Source organism: Oncorhynchus mykiss, chromosome 25 (assembly GCF_057628025.1).
Source record: "Oncorhynchus mykiss isolate SJ-2025 chromosome 25, ASM5762802v1, whole genome shotgun sequence".
Lineage (NCBI taxonomy): Eukaryota > Metazoa > Chordata > Actinopteri > Salmoniformes > Salmonidae > Oncorhynchus > Oncorhynchus mykiss.
The window spans coordinates 41,322,964-41,349,815 of NC_143046.1; the positions used below are offsets into that span (position 1 = coordinate 41,322,964).

A 26,852-nucleotide genomic window follows, 5' to 3' on the forward strand; every position below is an offset into this window, starting at 1 on the left:
ATATATTTATCTTGCTTGATTTGCTCTTTTCCATGTCTATCCCTGATAAGTTATCCAGGAAAGTGCTGAAAATAGCCCATATTAATATAAGTAGCCTTAGAATTAAGGTTAGTGAAATCAATAACTTGCTAACATAAGATAAAATTCATATATTAGCCATTTCTAGGACTCACTAGATAATTCATTTGATGACAGAGCAGTAGCAATACAAGGATAACACCTATAGAAGAGACAGGAATGCTTATGGGTGAGGTGTTGCTGTATACAGTGCCAGTCAAAAGCTTGGACACGCCTACTCATTCAAGGGTTTTTCTTTATTTTTTACTATTTCCTACATTGTATAATAATAGTGAAGACATCAAAACTATGAAACAACACATATGGAATCATGTAGTAACCAAAAGAAGTGTTAAACAAATCAAAAAATATTTTATATTTGAGATTACTCAAAGTAGCCACCCTTTGTCTTGATGACAGCTTTAAACACTCTTGGCCTTATCTCAACCAGCTTCATGAGTGTCACGTGTGCACCCTCTCTGGTTTCTAGGTCACTATGCTCGTTATGGCGCACACCTGTCACCATCGTTACCCACATCAGAGCGTCTTCAGGCTTACCTGGACTCCATCACCTCCTTGATTACCTTCCCTATACAGTGGGGCAAAAAAATATTTAGTCAGCCACCAATTGTGCAAGTTCTCCCACTTAAAAAGATGAGAGAGGCCTATAATTTTCATCATAGGTACACTTCAACTATGACAGACAAAATGAGAAAAAAATCCAGAAAATCACATTGTAGGATTTTTTATGAATTTATTTGAAAATTATGGTGGAAAATAAGTATTTGGTCATCTACAAACAAGCAAGATTTCTGGCTCTCACAGACCTGTAACTTATTGTTTAAGAGGCTCCTCTGTCCTCCACTCGTTACCTGTATTAATGGCACCTGTTTGAACTTGTTATCAGTATAAAAGACACCTGTCCACAACCTCAAACAGTCACACTCCAAACTCCACTATGGCCAAGACCAAAGAGCTGTCAAAGGACACCAGAAACAAAATTGTAGACCTGCACCAGGCTGGGAAGACTGAATCTGCAATAGGTAAGCAGCTTGTTTTGAAGAAATCAACTGTGGGAGCAATTAGCAGGAAATGGAAGACATACAAGGCCACTGATAATCTCCCTCGATCTGGGGCTCCACGCAAGATCTCACCCAAAATGATCACAAGAACGGTGAGCAAAAATCCCAGAACCACACGGGGGGACCTAGTGAATGACCTGCAGAGAGCTGGGACCAAAGTAACAAAGCCTACCATCAGCAAGGGCATTAAAGATGAACAGTAGCTGGGTCTTTCAGCATGACAATGATCCCAAAAACATCGCCCGGGCAACGAAGGACTGGCTTCGTAAGAAGCATTTCAAGGTCCTGGAGTGGCCTAGCCAGTCTCCAGATCTCAACCCCATAGAAAATCTTTGGAGGGAGTTGAAAGTCCGTGTTGCCCAGCAACAGCCCCAAAACATCACTGCTCTAGAGGAGATCTGCATGGAGGAATGGGCCAAAATACCAGCAACAGTGTGTGAAAACCTTGTGAAGACTTACAGAAAACGTTTGACCTCTGTCATTGCCAACAAAGGGTATACAACAAAGTATTGAGAAACTTTTGTTATTGAACAAATACTTATTTTCCACCATAATTTGCAAATAAATTCATAAAAAATCCTACAATGTGATTTTCTGGATTTTTTCCCCCTCATTTTGTCTGTCATAGTTGAAGTGTACCTATGATGAAAATTACAGGCCTCTCTCATCTTTTTAAGTGGGAGAACTTGCGCAATTGGTGGCTGACTAAATACTTTTTTGCCCCACTGTATATGTCACTCCCTTTGGTTCCTTCCCCAGGCATTATTATTTATGTGTTATGTCTGTGCGTTGTTCATGTTTCTTATGTTATGTTTATTAAAACACTCACTCCCTGAACTTGCTTCCTGATGCTCAGCGCACATCGTTACAATGAGGTAGTCACCTGGAATGCATTTCAATTAACAGGTGTGCCTTGTTAATAGTTAATTTGTGGAATTTCTTTCCTTCTTCATGCATTTGAGCCAATCAGTTGTGTTGTGACAAGTTAGGGGTGATAGCCCTATTTGGTAAATGACCAAATCCATATTGTGCTCAAATAAGCAAAGAGAAACGACAGTCCATCATTACTTTAAGAGATGAAGGTTAGTCAATTCAGAGACATATCCATGTAATTTATTAACCTTCATTTAACTAGGTGTAACAGTATAACTTCATTTCACATCCGTTACATAGGCAAGTCAGTTAAGAACAAATTCTTATTTTACAATGCCTGCCTACCCCAGCCAAACCTTCCCCTAACCCAAACAACTCTGGGCCAATTGTGCGCCGCTTCATGTGACTCCCGATCCCGGCTGGTTGTGTTACAGCCCGGGATCTAATCAGGGTCTGTAGTGATGCCTCTAGCACTAAGATGTAGTGCCTTAGACCGCTGCACCATTCGGGAGCCCTAAATGCTTAGAGAAGATTTTATGTCAAGTGTTATTGAAGTGTTGAGGTTGCAGGTTCACCTGGCACATCTAAAGTATTTTATTTTGGGGTGTTGCTATAGGACACCATGTGCTAACAGGCAGTATCTAAATAATGTGGGAAATGCTTGATAATGTAGTGTGATGTAAACAGAGGTCTAATTTCTTGGGGACCTGAATATTGACTGGTTTTCATCAAGCTGTCCACTCAAGAAGAAGCTTCTCCCTGTAACCCGTGCCTATAATCTTGTTCAGGTTATTAATCAACCTACCAGGAACAAGATCATCCACATGTATTGATCATATTTTTACTAATACTGTAAAACTTTGTTCTAAAGCTGTATCCGTACCCATTGGATGCAGTGATCACAATAGCTAGCTAACATTAGGCTCTAACTAGCAAAGCAAACGGTCCTGGGATACAAATAATAACGTCATACACGTAATGTTAGCTAGGGAGCTAGCCAGCTAACGTTACTTAGCTAGCTAACAGTACTCTTTAGCTTGAAATGAAACCACTTTCTGTCAAAATTAGAAATGAGTAATATCTGAAAATGTAGACTATGCATCATCATGCATGACGGACATGTTTCCCTGTCACGGATGCCATGCCACGGTTGCCCTTAGTTCGAAGATGTAATCCAGAGACAGTTGTTTTCTCCATCTCTTTAGCTATCATACTCTAATTCCACTGATTTCAAAACTCGATCCTCCAGAAAGTGGAGAGTAACACTTATGCAGCTCCACTACACAATACATTTTTTTTAAAAGCCGTGTTAGTCAGGATTACCAACACGGACTGACCAACTCAAATAGACAAAAGCCTTCTATATGGCAGGCCAATTTCTTTCTAATTTCTTTATTTTTTACTATTTTCTACATTGTAGAATAATATCGAAGACATCAAAACTATTACATAAAACATATGGAATCATGTAGTAAGTAGTAACCAAAAAGTGTTAAACAAATCAAAATATATTTTATATTTTAGTTTCTTCAAAGTAGTCACCCTATGCCTTGATGGCAGTTTTGCACACTCTTGGCATTCTCTCAACCAGCTTCATGAATTAGTCACCTGGAATGCTTTTCTAACAGTTTTCCAACAGAGTTCCCACATACACTAGCGTTCAAAAGTTTGGGGTCACTTAAAAATGTCCCTGTGTTGGAAAGAAAAGCAATTTTTTGACCATTTAAATAACATCAAATTGATCAGAAATACAGAAATACAGAAATACATTGTTCATGTTGTAAATGACTAGCTGGAAATGGCAGATTTTTTAATGGAATATCTACATAGGTGTACAGAGGCCCATTATCAGCAACTGTCACTCTAGTGTTCCAATGGCACATTGTGTCAGCTAATCCAAGTTTATCATTTTAAAAGGCTAATTGATCATTAGAAAACCCTTTTGCAATTATGTTAGCAAAGCTGAAAATTTTTGTTCTGATGAAAGAAGCAATAAAACTGACCTTCTTTAGACTAGTTGAGTATCTGGAGCATCAGCATTTGTGGGTTCGATAACATGCTCAAAATGGCCAGAAACAAATAACTTTCTTCTGAAACTCGTCAGTCTATTCTTGTTCTGAGAAATTAAGGCTATTCCATGCCAGAAATTGCCAAGAATCTGCAGATCTCGTACAACGCTGTGTACTACTCCCTTCACAGGACAACACAAACTGGCTCTAATCAGAATAGAAAGAGGAGAGGGAGGCCCCAGTGCACAACTGAGCAAGAGGACAAGTACATTAGAGTGTCTAGTTTGAGAAACAGACACCTCACAAGTCCTCAACTGGCAGCTTCATTAAATAGTACCTGCAATAGTCCAAATAAAGAAAAACCCTTGAATGAGTAGGTGTGTCCAAACTTTTGACTGGTACTGCAGGTCATATGTGACTCGTTTTGGCTTTTACGGTAGTCCTATGTGTGTGTACAGAAGTAGTGTGAGATTCACTTTGAGCGACAGGTGTACTTTATTCAAACTGCAATAATATATGAGCGCTGCTTCTAAAATGACCAACATACAAGATACAATTTTTTAAAAAGTAGCACGGCTGAACATAAACACGAATAGATTACAGATCAGGCTACATGTACAAAATGAAAGTGCTGGCTTTGTTTTCTCTAAGACCTCGGATAGTTAGTAATTTCACTGCTGATAAACGTCATACGTGGTTTCAAAAAACAAAACAAAACTTGCAGGTCTTGGAAGCTGCCTGTAAACTATGAGGGGGATTTTCAGAGGAAACCCACACTGTCAGCATGAATACACCTCAACCTGTCAGTCGAATGTGTATTTACCTCATGATATCATACTAGATGTCCCAGAGAATTGAACCGTTCAACGTTTTTGAACCTTCAGTCATACTATAATGCAGTCATAATAATGACCTAACGTGCATAACAGAGATCATATCAAAATACACACGTAGTAATTCCAAAAACGCAGTCTCCACTGACCCCTTTTTGTCATTTTACAAAGTGGGATTTTATATAATAAATAACAAATATAATAAAGGAAATTAATGAAGGAAATTAAATTACATTAAATATGTAATTGAATGATGGGCATCATGTCAGTCTTAGTTCAGTTGTTAATTGAGCTGGCACTAGCTGCGATGGCGGTGAGGATGTTTTATCATGACTGCTCATTGTGTGTTTACTCTATGATATCTGCTGTCATTACAGCAAGTAAGGCCTCATGACAGAGCGTACAAGTTAAGTGTCAACACATCGTGTGTTTCTCACCTGTTGAGGGCTCATGAGAGAAGTGTCAATCAGCTTCCTGTCATACGGGACTAATGATACGGTCTCAAAGGTCAAGTAATTATGGCCATACTGCAGGAGAAAAAAATACACAAAGGGCAGAAAGTCGACGATTGTCAGCCTTTGGACACATTCCTAGCGGACTACATTGCAGAAACATGCCAGATGTCACAACTATTGCACTTTGTGATGTAAGTGCCTTAATGTGTTTGGACCCCAGGAAGAGTAGCGGCAGCAGCTAATGGGGATCGCTTATAAATACAAATGTGTTTAACGTATCAGCATTTAATATAGTCATCTGATGTCGGACTGCATGACGTGGCACACAACTATTGGTTGATACAATGCATGAAGTCAGCCTGGAACACAACCTTTGACATCCCTTATTCAAAAACTGAAATATCACATTTACATAAGTATTCAGACCCTTTACTTAGTACTTTGTTGAAGCACCTTTGGCAGCAATTACAGCATCGATTCTTCTTGGGTTTGACTCTACAAGCTTGGCACACCTGTACTTGGGGAGTTTCTCCCATTCTTCTCTGCAGATCCTCTCAAACTCTGTCCCCTGGCTGGGCCACTCAAGGACATTCAGAGACTTGTCCCGAAGCCACATCTGCATTATCTTGGCTATGTGCTTATGGTCGTTTGGAAGGTGAACCTTTGCCCCAGTCTGAGGTCCTGAGTGCTCTGGATCAAGGCTCTCTCTGTACTTTGCTCCATTCATCATTCCCAAGATCCTGACTAGTATCCCAGTCCCTATCACTGAAAAACATCCCCACAGCATGATGCTGCCACTACTATCCTTCACCGTAGGGATGGTGCCAGGTTTCCTCCAGACGTGACGCTTGGCATTCAGGCCAAAGAGTTCAATCTTGGTTTCACCAGACCAGAGCTTCTTGTGTCTCATGGTCTTTAGTTGACTTTTGGCAAACTCCAAGTTGGCTGTCATGTGCTTTTTACTGAGGAGTGGCTTCCGTCTGGCCACTCTACCATAAATGCCTGATCGGTGGAGTGCTACAAAGATGGTTGACCATCTCCACAGAGGAACTCTGGAGCTCTGTCAGAGTGACCATCGGGTTCTTGGTCACCTTCCTGACCAATGCCATTCTCCCCCGATTGCTCAGTTTGGCCGGGCGGCCAGCTCTAGGAAGTGTCTTGGTGATTCCAAACTTCTTCCATGTATGAATGATGGAGGCCACTGTGTTCTTGGGGACCTTCAATGCTGCAGAAATCTTTTGACATAATCCTGTCTCGGAGCTCTACGAACAATTCCTTCGACCTCGTGGCTTAGTTTTTGCTCTGACATGCACTGTCAACTGTGGGACCTTATATAGACAGGTGTGGGCCTTTCCAAATCATGTGCAATCAATTGAATTTACCACAGGTGGACTCCAATAAAGTCATAGAAACATCTCAAGGATGATAAATGGAAACAGGATGCAACTGAGCTCAATTTCGAGTCTCATAGCAAAGGGTCTGAATACTTATGTAAATAAGTTATTTCTGTTTTTAATTTTTAATAAATGTGCAAAAAAAAATGCTTTCGCTTTGTCATTATGGGGTATTGTGTGTAGATTAGGATTTTTTAAAATGTAATCCATTTTAGGCTGTAACTTAACCAAATTTGGAGAAAGTCAAGGGGTTTGAAAACTTTGCAAATGCACCGTAGTTGTCAGACATTTTACATATGACAATTGACGTCATATTATGGATAGCTAGAATCTTTCCACAGCTTTAATACTTCCCCATCATTGTTAAATGTTATTCATATTTACCCACACTTATCTGATATTTCCACATGTTAAATAAAAACGCTGTAGTTCAATAGTTTATCTACCTTTGTGTGAGCTGGCACGATGACGACAACATCTTCAATACGGATCCCAAAGTCATTTTCCTTGTAATATCCTGGTTCTGGAAGAGATACAACCTGCTCATGAAATAAAGGTCTCCATTCTCTTCCTATTCATTCAAGTCAAAAAGGCATCTAAAAAAATCTAAATGAACCTTGTGACAAACCTCAAGATGTTAATTGGAGATAAGGAAACAAATTTGACTTGGTGAGATCTTACCTATAGACGTGAACATGCCTTCCCGGAATGGAATGTTATTGCCCTGAAAGCCAACAGGCCCTGTGACGGAATTGAGATGAGTCAAATCCAAAAATATATGGTTACATACTGTACCAGCTACATTAATTTCCTTCCGTTATTTTCAATAGTGGATTCAAGGATTTCTTTTAGCATTGAGAATAAAAAAATTAAAAAAGAGAAAATAATACAGTGTGATTGCTACAATGAAATTAAAACAACTCTGAATATCAGTATTATAAAACGATACTAAAGATTGAAAATGAACAATAAGTAAAGCAATTGTACATTCATGGACACCAAAGTAGTTTCCCACGCCGTGACCCGTCCCGTGGCCGTAGTTCAGGCCCACTTCCCACAATGCCCGGCGCCCCAGCATCTCCATGTTTACACCTGTTGATAAACAAAAGCGTTAACGTGCCCTGGTGTCAAACATCCTCCAAACCTTTTACAACCACTTCTTGTTGACACACTTTAAAACATGTATTTTTCCTTCCTCTCTTGAAGTAATCACTGATTTAACACAAGCGGGAAAGTAAAGATTCCCTCATCAAATCAAATTGTATTGGTCACATTCACGTGTTTAGCAGATGTTATTGCGGGTGTAGCGAAATGCTTGTAATATACCTTTCAGTCATGTCAGATCAGTGATCTCAAAGAAGGAAAGATGTATTTTCAAACTGTTATTCAAACAGGGCCTCAAACAGACACAATGTACTTTGTGTAAAATAAGCACAAAAATCACCTTGCTAATGGACTAGTGAAAAAATAGTTCCCTCTTGTGGTTGTATAGGACATTGCACGTGTGCTTTTACATGTCCACCAGTAGTAGCCTCTGACAGTGTGACGTGAATGAGCATCTGCTTCTGTGCAGTTGTACACTGCATTGCACTCACCTTTTGTCCCCGAGGGGAAGATGGTCCGAGAGATTTCAATATTTCCCATGAGCACACGAGTGAAGGCCTCCTTTGGAGTGAGAGAACGGTGTAGATCAGAGAATTGGTTTGAAATGATGAGAATAGACGTGAAATAACTATAGTTACATATCAGGTATAAAGGTATATATCTACATATTCATTTGACGGAGGTAGCACAATAGGGCCGGCTCAGACTGCGGGTATGGATGTGGGTACGCAGACCCGCAAGCCACTCCGGCCCCTCGTGATGAGTTCAGATTTTTTGTGGCCCCCACCCCTATCAAAGTTGCCCATCCCTGGTATATATAAAGCTACTTAGCCCCATAGGGCCACCTGTACCTTCTGCATGTCAGTGGGGATCCCCCAGTGAACAGTTCGTGTGATGTCAGTGGTCCCATCTCTATGGTCACAAGAAGAACAAGTCATGGCTCACATTTGAATCAATGTGGATAATAACTGAAGAATAAACTGCAAATATTTACCATGGAGATCCTATTAAATTACTAATCTAATGTGTTATTTGTAATTCTATGGTGATAACTACATTCTCAGCTATAGTGAATACGCTTCTCTACTCACAGATACTGGCCACCAGAGTCCACCAGGTACATCTCATCAACAGTAAGCTTTCTGCTAGTTGCATTAGAAGGGCTATAATACAATGTTTGTGACAAAACAATAGTTAGTGGTACTGTGAGACAGATACTAAGCAAAAACCATTAGGAGACAAGGTGGAAAAGGAAAGCTCTAGATACCTATAGTGGGCCAGAGCAGCATTGGGCCCACTGGCAGATATGGTTTCAAAGCTTGGCCCCCTGCTGTCCTTCTGCTTGCTGTCAAGTGTCAAAGATAGTGTTAGCGATTAAGTGTGTGTGTGCTTAAGTGCTTGCGTTTGTGTGCATACATGCATGTGTGTGTGTGTGTGTGTCTTCTCCCCACCTGCGACACTCATTGACGTAATGTGCTGCTGTCATCTCTGTCTCTTTCCCCTCTGGTACAACTTTTTCCAGCCACATCAGTAGCTGTATGACTGCCACGGCATCCCTCACCTACGGAGAGCAAGGGAGGACAATCAGACCACACGAGGTATTCTCCTATTACAACTGAGAAGTAGGATGACGTTACCCTTGAACTCTGGGGCTGTATGTTTCAAGAGTCTCAAAGTAGGACTGCTGATCTAGGATCAGATTCATGTAATCTTATTAATTGTGATCTAAAAGATAATACTGATTCTAAGTCAGAACTCCTATTCTGAGATATTTGATACATACGGCCCCTGATCTCAGATCAGCATTCCGTTTTTTCCCACAGTGGTTGAGGTTAGGATTTTCAAGCTGGTGGAGGTTAGGATTTGTAATGGTTGAAGTTAGGGTGTGTAATGGTTGAGGTTAGGGTGTGTAATGGTTTAAGTTAGGGTGTGTAATGGTTGAGGTTAGGGTGTGTAATGGTTGAGGTTAGGGTGTGTAATGTTTGAGGCTAGGGTGTGTAATGGTTTAGGTTAGGGTGTGTAATGGTTGAGGTTAGGGTGTGTAATGGTTGAGGTTAGGGTGTGTAATGGTTGAGGTTAGGGTGTGTAATGTTTTAGGTAAGGGTGTGTAAGGGTTGAGGTTAGGGTGTGTAATGTTTGAGGTTAGGGTGTGTAATGGTTGAGGTTAGGGTGTGTAATGGTTGAGGTTAGGGTGTGTAATGGTTGAGGTTAGGGTGTGTAATGTTTTAGGTAAGGGTGTGTAAGGGTTGAGGTTAGGGTGTGTAATGTTTGAGGTTAGGGTGTGTAATGTTTGAGGTTATGGTGTGTAATGGTTGAGGTTAGGGTGTGTAATGGTTGAGGTTAGGGTGTGTAATGGTTGAGGTTAGGGTGTGTAATGTTTTAGGTAAGGGTGTGTAAGGGTTGAGGTTAGGGTCTGTAAGCTGATTACTAGATCTGATTCAAAGGACAACGTCCATCCAGAGTCATAATTCATCCAACCACATTGACATTTTGGCCCATGTTAAATGTGAATGCCATGACAACAGTCTGTCATATCTTACTGCCGCGCTCAGATCTGGATCTTTATCTGGATCCCCATTAGCTGACAGCCATGACGGCAGGAATGGAAGAATTTATAATAACACACCCGTATAAGAACCATACATTTAAGGGCTTTATTGGTGCCAATCATAAAAGCTGACTTTAATGGTGATGGATAGAAGACAGAATCTTAGACAGGATATACCATGAAGGGTATTGAAAGCAATGCTAATGTAATGTAATGCTAATGTATGCAATCTTGCCTCCAATATAACAATCCCAATATGGAAAAGTATGGCTTTGTAACGGTTCTCCTGTGGTGAAGTAGAGGCGGACCAAAATGCAGCGTGGTGTTTAATAACAAAAAAGATAAACACAAACACTACAAAACAACAACCGTGGAAACCCAAAAACAGCCCTATCTGGTGCAAAACACAGAGACAAGAACAATCACCCACAAACACACAGTGAAACCCAGGCTACCTAAATATGGTTCCCAATCAGAGACAATGACTAACACCTGCCTCTGATTGAGAACCATATCAGGCCAGACATAGAAATAGACAAACAAGACATCCAACATAGAATGCCCACTCAGATCACACCCTGACCAACCAAAACATAGAAACATACAAAGCAAACTATGGTCAGGGTGTGACAGGCTTGTCAAGATGAACTGATAACACATCTGAAGAGCTATTGGAGCCACCAGCGTCGCTGTTGTGAGACTTTATGGCTTAACAAGAGCACAACTCAATAAAGAGAGGGAATAGGGTGTCTTGAGTCTCCAGCTCTGTCTGTCTGTCTGTCTGTCTGTCAGTCTGTCTGTCTGTCTGTTCTTCTTCTTCTTCTTCCTTACCAGGACCATAACGTCCTGACAAGGTAGGAAAACAAGAATAGTTTTGAAAAGTCAGGACTTTTTTCATGTCTTGAATTTGTTAAAATGCTATTTTAGGCTTAAGGGTTAGGTTTAGGATTTGTGGTTAAGGTTTTGGGTTAAGGGTTCGGGTTAGGAAAAATAGGATTTTGAATAGTGCGTGTCACATACATGAGCATCTCTCAGGATGCGCTGCTCTGTCTCGTCCTTCACCGCTTTAGTGGTCAGCACCGGAGAGTAGGCACTGGTCAGTAACTTCTCCTAAAACAAAGGGGTAGAGCGATATGGTTTTAATACTCTCAGTTCCTACTCATGTACATGAAATGTGACACAACAACAACTTTCTTCCACAGTTTTTTATTTATTTAAAATTTATTTAACTAGGCAAGTCAGTTAAGAACAAATTCTTATTTTCAATGACAGCCTAGGAACAGTGGGTTAACAGATTTGTACCTTATCAGCTCGGGGATTTGAACTTGAAACCTTTGGGTTACTAGTCCAATGCTCTAACCACTAGGCTACCCTGCCGCCCCAGTAAAGTGTAGGGAGGTGTGCTAAATAAATATACCACACATTCAATGGACCATTCCCAACCAGTGAGGAGTTTAATAATAGGTTAATATCCCGACCCCTGTCCTCACCTCTGGAGTGATGAGCTCGTACAGGGCATAGTTGGTGTACTCTGTTCCAATCCACACCTTCACACCAGATGTGGCCATGTAGTTCTTCAGCATTACCCGCACCTGTTCATATTCTAACAACTGCACACAGTGGGCCAGGGGGAAACAAGTGGAGTTCAGGTATAACTTCAAGTCTTCTGTCACTCTGTCTTTGTGTACAAACAACCTGAGAGGGAGAGAAAAAAATGAATGAGCAACTTTTATGGCGCACAAAGGGGCACGTTTGAGCACTGCAAAGCAGTGCGGACTGGGACTTCAGACTCACCAGATCTCATTCAAGGTCAGCAGTGTATAGGAGTAGAAGAAGGGGTTGTAGGGGACATCACTACCGCGCAGATTAAACAGCCCTGGAACAGAGCAGATAAGAAGACTTCGATGAGGACTTCAAGTAATGAAGTGTTAAGTTAATGGATATGAATGAGTGTCCAGGCGTGGCGTTCTTACAGGCAGTCTCATCAAGAGCAGAGAGCAGGACCGCTGTGGGCTTGTAAGGATTGTCTGTCATCTGAGTCCGTATGTGTTCCACTTTCATCTGCCAGGTCCTCTCTGTCAAACGGGTGTGTGTCGGCGCCAGATGAGAAAACACAATCAGACTCTGGGTCACCATAAAGGGCATTTTGTTTTATGATCCCTCCATTTACTTACTGTCTAACAGTGGAGTGTATTCGTGGATGCCAAGGGAAGCCAGGTTTCCCCAGCAAAGTGACCAATATTTTTTTATCTTTCGTCTCTCTGTGTTTTATGATTTTCCTTCGATTTTGAAGAGGCTGAATCTATCTCAACGGGGAAAGCATCCGAGCTAGTGAAATAGTGCCTCTCTTTTTCTGTATTTGTAGGTCATCTATCTGATTCTGTCTGGTCAAAAAGAGTATGACGTTGTTGCTGCCTGTAGCATTGAATGCACGGGAAGCCAGCGAGCTTTTGGCTTCCTTGATTAAAAAAAGTATAAAAGAATAGCCTATCAGCGTTGAGCTAAAGTAAACTGGCTAGCTAGCTAACTAAAATAGGCCCTTTCCTAAATTAGCAATAGATGGAGATAGGGATTTGGACTTGTGGTTTTACTTACTAAAATACAAACATTTTTAACCTTTAATTCTCCTTACTGGCCAATGATTATAACGGTGATTCTGATCCAACCATATATTCACATAACGTGCCCCTGGAGGATGGAAGTTGAATATGTAGCTCTGGATACGAGTGTCTGCTAAATGGCTAAAATTTAAATGTAGAAGGCTAATGCTAACTAGCTAACGTTGCCCATGAAAGGAAGTTAGGCTAGCGAGCAAGCATTTTAGCCAGATACCCTAGGACAACAAAAAATAAAAGCGTGTACTGTATGACAGAGTGAGAGACCGTTTCGGCAACATGAAAGAGAGGAGGATGGCATTTGCGTTTCTCTACAAGTAGGGTGAGTGAGTCAACATGTTTTTTCTACTTGCACGCAACACACACAGAGAAATCAGAACCATGGACAGCCACATCATATTTAGCTGACGTTGATTGGACTAAATTGTTTTTGGTATATTTTAGTTGTCACTCTATTAGACTAAGCATACGTGATTTGATGATGTTGAAATGTTGAAGTTGAAATGGTGATGTAAAAGTGGAGGCAGCTCCTGTTTTCTTTGTAACTCTCCATGGTTCTAAATCAACAGCTGTTTAGTGGTCCAACAATGTTGGAAACAATAACTTGCTTGACCATGCTGTAGGTCATGTAACTGTCTGTTACATGCAATACGCTTTGTGGACTTCAGACAGACGTTGCTCTCCAGTTTAGTGATGAAACAAAGGTGTGGTTGAATTTATTCTGCCAATGTCTTCTTATTCTCTCAGCCTTAGGCCTATCCAGTATATCACGGTTGCAAGGCATACGAACTACCAGGTTATAGAGCAAACAACGCAATTACCACAACACATAGGTTGTGATATGGCTTTTTCCCCCCCTGGTTTGGCTTCCCCCAGTGATTTTACTCACACATCACTACTGCTGTCTAATCAAGATAATAGAAAACAAGGTAAAAACAGAATTCTCAGCAGTGCATGACTTGGGATGGAATAAGTGCAGTAGCTGTCTTTTTCCAAGTCGGTCCATTAGACTATGATTACCAAAATTCACCGATGACATTATGCTATAAAGCTCTCTGATTATTCACTGTTAATGGTTTAAACACATTTTCCATGACTTCGCCATTTTAACCAAATTTCCATGACTATTATCATAGCCTACATGCAAAAGTAAGCATTATTGACATGGGGAAGCTGCTGTGTCTGATCCAGTGTAGACTTACCACCTCCTGGCATTGTTCCCTTGATAAAGGCACTTAGCCCCCCCACATAGAACTGCACAGTTAGTCACATGATGTCAACATGTGGTCAACCCTCCATCGGGAGAGCACCTGGGTGTGCAGGCTTGGCTTATGATTACAGCCCCGAAACACTCAAGTCTGCATATCAAGGTCCCATTGAGCAGATTATGTTTAGCCTACAATGTGGTTATACCAGGGCTTGAACAAAAGCCTGCACACCCAGGACAGCCTACTGTCACTCTCAGACCCACAGACTAGCGTCAAATAAAGTAGAACAGAGTGGGGATCAGTAAATGAATGCCCACTCCCCTACTCAATGAAGATCTTGTCTTCATTCCAATTTGATCAACATGTTTTGCTTCAGTATGTGAATCTGGGACAGGGATAGGTTACTTTGTTTGAAATAGAGGAGCTGGTACCCAATTCCCCAACAATTAGATTTGCTGGTACACATTCAGGACAGCTCTGAACCAAGTCAGGCACTGACTATAAGTGTTTATTATCAGGGGAAACACACAGAGACAAGACTAATGGAAACAACCCCATTCATTTCCGCCCCTTCCACAGAGTAATAATCGGCAATGATTACCAGCCATAAGCAGTTAAAGGGGATGTTTATGACAGTTTGTGAGCCTATGGCTTTCTGCACTGTTTGCCGGTATTTATCTATTCATCAGCCCAGAGATAAGAGTAACTTACTCGCTCACTCACTCACACACGCACACACTCACACACTCATCACACGCACACACTCACACACACACACACACAAGGATAGACAGTGGCACCCACACACCTACGACTCTGTCGGGCAGGCGGATGAGGTTATCAGGAGGGATGAGGGGTCTGTCTGTCCACACTCTGTCCACCAGGTTGTCAGGGATGGACTTCAGCATTAGCTTGGCTGGAACTAGGTTGTAGCTGTAGGACTCATAGGTTTCTATGGGGTTGGAAAAGACAACCATTATACAATGGTACATCCTGCAGGGATCGCATACACAGCATATACTGTATGCATTTACTGTACTTTGGATCAAAGCATCTGCTAAGTGGCATATATAGTGCCATATATTTCATAGTACATGAATACTTATTTGCTAAACCAAAGTGCCATAGTCTGTCAAGTATGACATGGATCTTTATGGACTGCCTTACGGATAGAGAAGAGGAAGGGGTCAAAGCCAATGTTATCAGTGTCCGAAACCTCCCGAATCAGCCAGTCAGCTATACTGCTGATGGACACTGTGGAGCAGAAGCAACAATGAGACAGACCAAACATTTGCTTGAGTAAACATTGTCACAACAGTCATCTTTCTTGCCGAGACAGTTTCATTTGTTCAGATTACATAAATTCATGTTTGAGATTTGGGGCCTTGACAATGTGTTTGTTTAAGGTTACCTCTATCATAGCTCTATTATAATAATACACTGAACAAAAAAGAACACAACATGCAACAATTTCAAATTTGTTGCTGAGTTACAGTTCATATAAGGAAACAGTCAATTGAAATAAGTTCATTAGGCCATAATCTATGGATTTTGCATGACTGGGCAGGGGCGCAACCAATCATAATTAGTTTTTCCCCCTCCAACAACGTTGGAGGCGACTTATGGTAGAGAAATTCATGTTAAATTATCTGGCAACAGCTCTGGTTTACGTTCCTGCAGTCAGCATGTATATTGCACATTCCCTCACAACTTGAGACATCTGTGGCATTGTGTTGTGACAAAACTGCACATTTTAGAGTGTTTTTTTATTGTCCCCAGCACAAGGTGAACCTGTGTAATGACCATACTGTTAAGTCAGCTTCTTGATATGCCACACCTTTCAGGTGGATGGATTACCTTGACAAAGGACAAAATGCTCCAAAAAAAATGTGAACGACATTTGGGAGAAATAAGCTTTTTGTGTGTATGGAACATTTCTGGGATCTTTTATTTCAGGTCATGAAACACAGGGACCAGCACTTTACATGTTGAATTTATGTTTTTGTTCAGACTTATATTTGACAATACACCGGGTGCCCTTGCGCCACCTTATCCCAGACCTGCTGCCCAACCCCCTCACTTCCTACCTGCTTCTGCTTCCTGCTAACTCCCCTCCTCACCTTTCACTTTGAAACTTTGAATGCTTGTTTATGAAAAGCCAATTAACATTGACTCCTGAGGTGTTGAATTGTTGCACCCCTACAGCCACCATGGTTATTATTTGACCCAGCTGGTCATCTATGAACGTTTGAACGCATTGAAAAAAAAGATCTGGCCTTACAGCATGTACCCATAAATCTCCACCTGGTACAGCCAGAAGAAGACTAGGTTTCTAGGTTTCTCCTAGGTTATTGCGTCCTAGGGAGTTTTTCCTAGACACTGTGCTTCTGCATTTGCATTGCTTGCTCTTTGGGGTTGTAGGCTGAGTACAGTGTCTGTAAAAAACGTTGTGCTGCTGGTGATATAAAAAGGGCTTCATAAGATGAATTTGATTGATTCATTGATGGCTTGCATCACTGTGCACTTTTTTTGTGTATGTGTTTGTGACTGTAATTCCTTTCTCCTTTTGTAGTTTCATCAGATAGAGATGGGCATTTGAAATGAGAGGATCAGGCAGACAGGAAAGCAACACCGTCTGCAGCTCTAGGCTAGTCAACACAGTCTGCAGCTCTAGTCTAGTCAACACAGTCTGCAGCTCTAGTCTAGTCAACACAGTCTGCAGCTCTAGTCTAGTCAACACAGTCTGCAGCTCTAGTCTAGTCAACACCGTGTGCAGCTCTAGTCTAGTCAACACAGTCCGCAGCTCTAGTCTAGTCAACACCGTCTGCAGCTCTAGTCTAGTCAACACCGTCCGCAGCTCTAGTCTAGTCAACACAGTCTGCAGCTCTAGTCTATTCTTTTTGCAATACAGTCTCATGCACACAAATGACACACACAAAGGACATGTTCATGTTTTTAAACGTATGTAAATTGTAAAGACGTTTGTCTGTAATGTATTGTTGGTTATGTGTCCGGACCCCAGTAAGACGAGCTGTCTCCATTGGCATTGGTTAATGAATCACATCAAATCATCTTACCATCTTTCTCCAGCTCCCAATTGCAGTCCATTTGACGTTCAGCCTGGACCCAGTAGCGACTGTCTGTCCAGAGGACCGCCTTGTTCAGGGTCACCACTGCTGTGCCTGGGGAGGGAGGGTTACATTACACATCATGGAGGGTTGTATTCAGTTTCAATGATGTGTGGCCATGTCAGAGTTATGGTACTCTTTTATGCATAGGCAACTTACAGTGCATTCGCAAAGTATTGAGACCCCTTGACTTTTTCAACATTTTGTTAACTTACAGCCTTGTTCTAAAATGGATGAAATATATATTTTTTCTTAACCATCTACACAATACCCCATAATGACAAAGCGAAAACAGGTTTTCAGAAATGTTTGCAAATGTATAAAAAACCAAACGGAAATATCACATTTACATAAGTATTCAGACCCTTTACTCAGTACTTTGTTGAATCACCTTTGGCAGCGATTACAGCCTCGAGTCTTCTTGGATTTGATGCTACAAGCTTGGCACACCTGTATTTGGGGAGTTTCTCCCATTCTTCTCTGCAGATCCTCTCAAGCTCTGTCCCCTGGCTGGGCCACTCAAGGACATTCAGAGACTTGTCCCGAAGCCACTTCTGCATTGTCTTGGCTATGTGCTTATTGTCATTGTCCTGTTGGAAAGTGAAACTTTGCCCCAGTCTGAGGTCCTGAGTGCTCTGGATCAAGGATCTCTCTGTACTTTGCTACGTTCAACTTTCCCTGAATCTTGACTAATCTCCAAGTCCCTATCACACTCCCTATTTTAGAAACGTTTTCAAATTGATTAAATCCTCAAAAACAGAATACCTTACAGTATTTACATAAGTATTCAGACCCTTTGCTATGAACCTCGAAATTGAGCTCAGGTGCATCCTGTTTCCATTTGTCATCCTTGAGATGTTTCTACAACTTGACTGGTGATTCAGTTGATTGGACATGATTTGGAAAGGCACACACCTGTCTATATAAGGTCCCACAGTTGACAGTGCATGTCAGAGCAAAAACCAAGCCATGAGGTCGAAGGAATTGTCTGTAGAGCTCTGAGACTGGATTATGTCAAGGCACAAATCTGGGGAAGGATACTAAAACATTTCTGCAGCATTGAAGGTCCCCAAGAACACAGTGGCCTCCATCATTCTTAAATGGAAGAAGTTTGAAACCACCACTCTACCACTCTCCTCCTAGAGCTAGCCACCCGGACAAACTGAGCAATCGGGGGAGAAGGGCCTTGGGAGGTGACCAAGAACCCGATGGTCAGTCTGACAGAGCTCCAGAGTTCCTCTGTGGAGACGGGAGAACCTTCCAGAAGGACAATAATCTCTGCAGCACCCCACCAATCAGGCCTTTATGGTAGAGTGGCCAGACGGAAGACACTCCTCAGTAAAAGGCACATGACAGCAGGCTTGGAGTTTGGCAAAAGGCACCTAAAGACTCTCAGACCATGAGAAACAAGATTCTCTGGTCTGATGAAACCAAGATTGAACTATTTTGCATGAATGCCAAGCGTCACATCTGGAGGAAACCTGGCACCATCCCTACGGTGAATTATGGTGGTGGCAGCATTATGCTGTGGGATTTTTTTCAGTGGCAGGGACTGGGAGACTAGTCAGGTTCGAGGCCAAGATGAACGAAACAAAGTACAGAGAGATCCTTGATGAAAACCTGCACCAGAGCACTCAGGACATCAGACTGGGGTGAAGCTTCCCCTTCCAACAGGACAACAACCCTAAGCACGCTGCCAAGACAACGCAGGAGTGGTTTCGGGACAAGTTTCTGAATGTCCTTGAGTGGCCCAGCCAGAGCCCGGACTTGAACCCGATCGAACATCTTTGGAGAGACCTGAAAATAGCGGTGCAGCTACACTCCCCCATCCAACTTGACAGAGCTAGAGAGGATCTGCAGAGAAGAATGGGATAAACTACCCAAAGCCAAGCTTGTGCCAAGCTTGTAGTGGCATACCTAAGAAGACTCAATGCTGTAATCAACTGCCAAAGGTGCTTCAACAAAGTACTGAGTACCTAAGAAGACTCAATGCTGTAATCAACTGCCAAAGGTGCTTCAACAAAGTACTGAGTAAAGGGTTTGATTACTTTTTAAATTTTTATTTTTTTAAATATTTTTTTACCCCTTTTTCTCCCCAATTTCGTGGTATCCAATTGTTGTAGTAGCTACTATCTTGTTGTGGCGAAATCTGCACAGAGCCTTCACCGTGCACTGCCACTTTAAGAGCGCATGAGCAGTAAGGAAGAAGAATATAAAGAGAGCTCGTTCAGCTCTTTGGGGAGGGGCTCTTTGGTGGCGCGACAGTTTGATTGTGTGTGCTGTGCTGCAGAAGTTTTGTTTGTTTTCAGCGTGTGTAGTTTATAGAGTATTTAACTCAATCATCGGTGTAATCGCTCTAGGTCGTGGTTGTTTTTGTTTGGGACCACGCCCGTTATGGATCGCATGGATTAGTAGCAACATTGTTGCGAAGCTTTAACATACAAACCATCGGACAGTCAGACAGTACACCTGCACGCCTGAAGACCACAGCTAAGACCTCTCTTGTTCTCTTTCTCTTTTTCTCTTCCCTCTATCGTTCCAGTGCTTTACCCTGAAACAGACTCTCTATTTTTCCAATGCACTTCCCATTGAAGTGCATTAGAGCTGGACTATTATTGCCCTGCCTGAAGTATTTGGACATTTTAGTTAAAAGGGAGGTTGCTTGCCAATTGTGTATTGTTATGTGAACTGTATTGAGATGTACTAATGACATGTGGCCGAGAAGACTGGACATTTTTAAGGCCTTTGTTGTGTCGATGAACACCCCCCACATTCATACCCTCTGCACTCATCTACTAGAAAATAATACAGATTATTGCAAATCCTATGTTGATGACTGGGTTCGTTCTTGTATGAAGTTGCTGTTGAATTGCTCTGCCATTATTAGTATTAGTATTATTGTATGAGGTATTCTTGTTTGGGTTACCCCTGTGCTGTGATGTGGGTTTTATATGGTGTGTATTCTCTTTTCTCTCCACTGGCTATCTGGTAAACAGGCTACACTCTAGGCAGTCTCTTCTGCTGATGTGTGTGGGTCTGGTAGTGGTTCTCTCTATTCTACTCTTTTCCTTTCGGCATGGTTAATACCTGCCTGGCGCCCGAACAAAAGCTTTCTTTACCCCTCTCTAATAAATACCGCTACAGAATTGGCGCCCGAACAGGGACTTGAAGAGAAACACCCATGACACCATCCACACAAGGTTGAATCATGTCTTTTGTTGGAACCCCATACTGTGTCAATGTGGACACACCTGATGGTAATCATGTTCGGGATTCTTTCATTGTGGAAGGACTTAATGAACTAATGGCGTTGGATAGCACTGACCCTAATCCCCAGGTTTCTGGCTCACCTATAACATCTCCACCATTACCCTCCCCTCAAACCCTTCCGGTTACCCTGTCCAGAGAGACTGGGAGAGGTGTCTCTGTGATCCCTGGACAACTGGAACATCAATGAACACACACCAATCATAGTTTGACAATGCAGGAGAATGCCATTCGCAAACTCAGTGAATGTGTGGAGGCTCATCAGACAGATATGCAGAGGAGGTTGGATTACCTTCCCTGTCAAATGGAGGAAAACCAACAACAAATTGTTCAGAGACAAATATTTACAAGATTCTCTGAAGCAGGATATTCAAGGAAAACTGCACCGGTTCAAAACACAAATGGAAACTAACCATCATCAAGTCATACTCTTTCTTGAGGACGAACAAAAACGGAGAGCAGAGGAGTCAGCCTCTGTTGTGAAGGGAGTGTGTTCTTATCTGAAGGAAGTTATGGAGGACATGAAGAACTCTCTCACAGGGGAACTACGATTTTTGATTGAACAGACTCAAAAGGACACCGTTAATGAGATGGAAAAAGCACAGAAGGCCACAGACCTTCAACTGGAAGGGCTGCACCAGGAGGTAATGCAGTGCTTTTCCCTTCTGGACAAATCTTCTGCACTGCCCTCAGGTTTTACCTCTGCCACTGGCTTGGCCAGTAAGGTAATAGGAACAGGTAGTACTACAAAAACCCCTCTGAAGATACTGTTAAACAACAGAACTCCCGTTGCCACTGTCATGCCTCCTCTAGAGCGCTCCCTCCCTATCAAACTACTTTTCCCCACTTTTGGCAGCCCAGAAGATGTTGATCCACTGTTTTTCTTATCTAAGTGTAATGATTTTCTTTCTATCCGGCCCCTTACTGACTTGGAGGTTCTGGCCACCCTCCGCAGTGTTCTCCATGGTACAGCAAGAGACTGGTGGGAGATAGCCCGTGAACATGTGTCAACCTGGGAGGAGTTTCAAAAAATATTCCTCTTAGCCTTCCTCTCAGAGGACTATGGGGATGAACTGGCGGAACGTGTTCGTAACAGAGTCCAGGGTGAAGCAGAGCCAATACGGGACTTTGCCTTCTCCTATCGAGTTCTATGTAGAAGATGGAAGGCTGACATTACTGAGCAGGAGATGGTCAAACTCCTTCTTAAGAACATGGTTCCCCGCCTTGCTAGTCAACTTCGAGAACGTGTGCAAAATGTGGATGATCTGGTGCGTCTTGGGACTCAGTTTGAGAAGGACTGGAAGCACCACCTCCAAACTAAAAACCCGGTTCCCTCATCCCAGTATACCAATAACTCTCCTGGGGCTAAACCGTCTCAGATATTTGTACCCAAGATCCAGGACAAAAGTCCAGTTATGTGTTGGAGGTGTAAAGTCCAACATCCTCCAGATTCTTGCCCGCTCTATGTCCAGCGTCAGGATTCAGGAAAAGGTCAGAAAGGACCGAAGACTGAAAGTCTAGACAGGCGTGGTGGCTTGCATACAATTGGGTCAGCCTTAATGCCCACCATGAAGCCTTTAGACAGCACAGCTAGCGGTCTTATTCCTATTCCGCAACAACTATTGGTTCCTCTGACTGTTAGGAACTGGAGAGGGAAGGCCATAATCGACACAGGGGCATCTTACACCCTGATGCAAGAGGCCCTGTGGCAGAACATGGCATTACCTCATGAGGAGCTACGAACATGGGAGGAGGGACCATTGTACTTGGCCAATGGAGAACCTACCACTCCCTTGGGCTGGATTAGTATAATAATACAACTGCATGGTGAGACTATTAACCTTCCTGTGGCAATTCTTGCAGATTCAAGCCTTGCATTTGCTGTAGTCCTTGGCCTAGACTTCCTGTTCTTCAGTGGACTGACCATCTCGATGTCCGAACCCTCCTATTGGCTGCACTCTGACTATTCTCAGCCTCATCCATTTCAACCTGGTAATGCACTGATTTCAGGTTGGAGCCTGCTACATTATGCAGAGTCCGGACAAGGTCAAGTCAGAGACAGAGAAAATATAAAGAGACAAAGACAAAAACATGTTCCATCAGTGAAGTCTGAGAACCCAACTATCACCCTGATTACCGCCGTACCCCCCCTTCTATCAGAGAGCAAAAGCAAACCTGATGCTGATTTCTACATCAAACAAGCGGTGCAACAGGCATGTCTGTCGGATGATGAAAGGTGGCAGCTATCCCAGATGTGGGACGTGAACAGTGAGGTCTGTACTCTTACACTCGGCCGTACAACCGTCTTCAAACACAAAATCTATACCCGGCATGAGGTCCCTATTAAGCAGCGTCCCTACAGGCTGTCCCCCGCCAAACTGGCCATTCTCAATGAACAGCTCAAAAGCATGTTGGAGAATGGAATTGTGGAACCTTCTTTTTCCGGATGGGCTTCTCCGGTTGTCCTGATTCCTAAGAAAGATGGTGGATATCGATTCTGTGTGGACTACAGGAAGCCGAATGCCATAACAGAAAGTGATGCCTACCCTCTACCAAACATAAATGACATACTGGAATCTCTGGCAGGAGCATCCATCTTTAGTAATCTGGATCTGAACAGTGGCTATTGGCAGGTGTCAATGGATCCCGCTAGTCAGGACAAGACTGCCTTTGTCACCCCTGCTGGTTTGTACTCCTTCAAAGTCATGCCTTTTGGTTTGAAGAATGCTCCAGCAACCTTCCAAAGGTTGATGGAGACTGTCCTGGGAGATCTGAGGGGTAGAAATTGTCTTGTGTATCTGGATGACATCATAATCTACTCCTCCTCTGTCGCGGAACATCTGCAAGACATTCAGTCCGTCTTCGACAGACTAAAGGCTGCAGGTTTGACCTTGAACTTGAAGAAGTGTCGTTTCTGTCTGCCAGAACTCAAGTTCCTTGGTCATGTGGTTAATGCTGAAGGTATCCATGCAGATCCAGCCAAAGTTGCAGCCGTGCAGGAATTCCCAATTCCCACATCCCTCAAGGCTGTTCAGCGGTTTCTGGGTATGGCTGGATGGTACCACAGGTTTGTGCCTGACTTTTCAAAGGTAGCCGAACCCCTCAATCACCTTAAGAAGAAAGGTGTGAAATTCCAATGGACCCCTGCATGCCAAGGTGCATTTGAAGCACTCAAAAACAGTCTAATTACTCCTCCAGTGCTTGGACATCCTAACCTGAATGCTCATTTCATTGTGTACACGGATGCAAGTCAAACAGGACTTGGAGCAGTCTTGGCTCAACAAACAGGACTTGGAACAGAAGAAGTTCTTGCCTATGCAAGTCGCACCCTTAATTCAGCCGAGAGGAATTATTCAACGACTGAAAGGGAATGCCTCGCTGTGGTCTGGGCTTTGGAGAAATGGAGCTACTACTTGGAGGCAAAGAACTTCACCGTTGTCACAGACCACGCTGCTCTGCAGTGGGTTCTGGCATCAGGCAAGACCAACAGCCGTCTTATTCGCTGGTCTATCAGACTGCAGAAGTTTGACTTCATCATTGAGTATCGCAAAGGAAAACTGAACGTTGTACCAGATGCCCTTTCTCGGATTACAGAGACTGCCAATGTTTGTCCTCCCTTGTGCAGTACCTATACTACCGCTAAATGTCTGGATGATTCCTTTCCTCTGGATGATGAGAGTGTATGGAGAGCACAGCAGAAGGATGCTGCCATCATGGCGATCCACAAGAGTCTGTCTGAAGAAGACTCCAAGAGTCGCTTCAATGATAAGTATAGCATAATTCAGGATAAAGTGTATCGAAAAACTCCAAGAGGAGATGGAATACACAGCACCCATTATCGCGTCTTCATTCCCTCTACATTGTGTGACCAGATAATCCAAGCTTATCATGCCAATCCCATGAGTGGCCATCTTGGAGTTAAAACTTATCGAAGACTACAAGATGTGGTTTACTGGCCAGGCATGTGGGTTGATACCCGGAAGTTTGTACAGCAGTGTGAAGTCTGCCAGAAATACAAACCAGACATTGGCAGACCTGCCGGGAAAATGCAGCAGACCGTGGTGAACCATCCAAATGAAATGTTGGGAATTGACCTCATGGGACCTTTTCCTCCCAGCCGGGGGACACGGAATGAATTTTTATTGGTGGTAGTGGACTACTACACACACTGGGTGGAGTTGTTTCCCCTCCGCAAAGCCACTGCATCAGCCATTGCTCTAATTCTGCGAAGGGAGGTTTTTACCAGATTCGGAATTCCGGACCAAATCCTCTCTGACCGAGGTCCGCAGTTCATATCAGGAATATACAAAGAGCTCTGTACCTACTGGGGTGTAATTGCCAAGCTGACCACAGCCTACCATCCTCAGACCAACCTGACCGAGAGGGTAAACCGAACCCTGAAGGGGATGATTGCTTCATTCGTGGGGGATCAGCACACAAGGTGGGATCAGCATCTTCCAGAATTTCGCTTTGCACTGAACTCTGCCGTGCAGGAGACTTCTGGGGTCACTCCCGCCGAACTCCACCTGGGAAGACCACTAAAAGGACCGATGGACAGGGTCTTGCAAAGTTTGAATGTTTCACCTGACTGCCCAGCGTTTGATGCCGTACAACACCACCACACCTTGCTAGCCAGAGTGGAGGCCAGCAAAACCAAAGCCAAACAACGACAGCTGAGAAACTATGACAAACATAGACGAGACGTGTGTTTTCCACCCCAGTCTTGTGTCTGGGTACGTTCACATCATCTGTCAAAGGCATCTAAGAAGTTCACTGCCAAGCTAGCTTCGAGATGGAAAGGTCCATACCGTGTAGTGCAGCAGTTGGGACCAGTGAACTACTTGGTCTGTTTGGAGGACACTGGGGAAGATGTCAGGACAGTGCATGTTGTTGACCTAAAGCCCTGCTACCCTACGGCAGAAGAGCTGGATCGCAGGCAAAAGCAACACCTGCAGGACCTCTTCGTGGAGGACTCTGATGAGGAGGACTTCCCTGGTTTTGTGTAGCAGGAACATGAACCTGTCAAAGCCTGCATCCTCTCTGTTTCTATAGGCATTGTTTTTTCATGGGGGGAGGAGTGTGGCGAAATCTGCACAGAGCCTTCACCGTGCACTGCCACTTTAAGAGCGCATGAGCAGTAAGGAAGAAGAATATAAAGAGAGCTCGTTCAGCTCTTTGGGGAGGGGCTCTTTGGTGGCGCGACAGTTTGATTGTGTGTGCTGTGCTGCAGAAGTTTTGTTTGTTTTCAGCGTGTGTAGTTTATAGAGTATTTAACTCAATCATCGGTGTAATCGCTCTAGGTCGTGGTTGTTTTTGTTTGGGACCACGCCCGTTATGGATCGCATGGATTAGTAGCAACATTGTTGCGAAGCTTTAACATACAAACCATCGGACAGTCAGACAGTACACCTGCACGCCTGAAGACCACAGCTAAGACCTCTCTTGTTCTCTTTCTCTTTTTCTCTTCCCTCTATCGTTCCAGTGCTTTACCCTGAAACAGACTCTCTATTTTTCCAATGCACTTCCCATTGAAGTGCATTAGAGCTGGACTATTATTGCCCTGCCTGAAGTATTTGGACATTTTAGTTAAAAGGGAGGTTGCTTGCCAATTGTGTATTGTTATGTGAACTGTATTGAGATGTACTAATGACATGTGGCCGAGAAGACTGGACATTTTTAAGGCCTTTGTTGTGTCGATGAACACCCCCCACATTCATACCCTCTGCACTCATCTACTAGAAAATAATACAGATTATTGCAAATCCTATGTTGATGACTGGGTTCGTTCTTGTATGAAGTTGCTGTTGAATTGCTCTGCCATTATTAGTATTAGTATTATTGTATGAGGTATTCTTGTTTGGGTTACCCCTGTGCTGTGATGTGGGTTTTATATGGTGTGTATTCTCTTTTCTCTCCACTGGCTATCTGGTAAACAGGCTACACTCTAGGCAGTCTCTTCTGCTGATGTGTGTGGGTCTGGTAGTGGTTCTCTCTATTCTACTCTTTTCCTTTCGGCATGGTTAATACCTGCCTGGCGCCCGAACAAAAGCTTTCTTTACCCCTCTCTAATAAATACCGCTACATTGTCTCATCGCTACAACTCCCGTACGGGCTCGGGAGAGACGAAGGTTGAAAGTCATGCGTCCTCCGATACACAACCCAACCAGCCGCACTGCTTCTTAACACATCCAACCCGGAAGCCAGCCGCACCAATGTGTCGGAGGTTACACCGTGCACCTGGCAACATTGGTTAGCACGCACTGCGCCCGGCCTGCCACA

At 43.2% G+C, this 26,852-nt stretch overlaps 1 protein-coding gene across 2 annotated transcripts in view; it reads right to left on the reverse strand.

Annotated features, from left to right (window-relative positions):
- The window catches only part of xpnpep2 (X-prolyl aminopeptidase (aminopeptidase P) 2, membrane-bound), a 32,798-nt gene that overhangs the window by 1,996 nt on the left and 3,950 nt on the right, over positions 1 to 26,852 (reverse strand). The window contains exons 5-20 of one of the 2 annotated variants that reach the window (XM_021584186.3): positions 17,256 to 17,360; positions 15,346 to 15,432; positions 14,987 to 15,130; positions 12,329 to 12,430; positions 12,150 to 12,231; positions 11,846 to 12,050; positions 11,376 to 11,465; positions 9,259 to 9,368; positions 9,075 to 9,152; positions 8,899 to 8,970; positions 8,659 to 8,719; positions 8,299 to 8,368; positions 7,691 to 7,795; positions 7,385 to 7,444; positions 7,150 to 7,226; positions 5,292 to 5,381 (exon numbers count right to left, since the gene is read on the reverse strand). In XM_021584186.3, the coding sequence (XP_021439861.2) occupies positions 5,292 to 5,381; positions 7,150 to 7,226; positions 7,385 to 7,444; positions 7,691 to 7,795; positions 8,299 to 8,368; positions 8,659 to 8,719; positions 8,899 to 8,970; positions 9,075 to 9,152; positions 9,259 to 9,368; positions 11,376 to 11,465; positions 11,846 to 12,050; positions 12,150 to 12,231; positions 12,329 to 12,430; positions 14,987 to 15,130; positions 15,346 to 15,432; positions 17,256 to 17,360 (1,538 nt within the window). Of the gene's footprint in view, positions 1 to 5,291; positions 5,382 to 7,149; positions 7,227 to 7,384; positions 7,445 to 7,690; positions 7,796 to 8,298; positions 8,369 to 8,658; positions 8,720 to 8,898; positions 8,971 to 9,074; positions 9,153 to 9,258; positions 9,369 to 10,663; positions 11,202 to 11,375; positions 11,466 to 11,845; positions 12,051 to 12,149; positions 12,232 to 12,328; positions 12,431 to 14,986; positions 15,131 to 15,345; positions 15,433 to 17,255; positions 17,361 to 26,852 lie in introns of those variants that run through there. The other variant, XM_090219909.1, reaches the window with a different exon arrangement.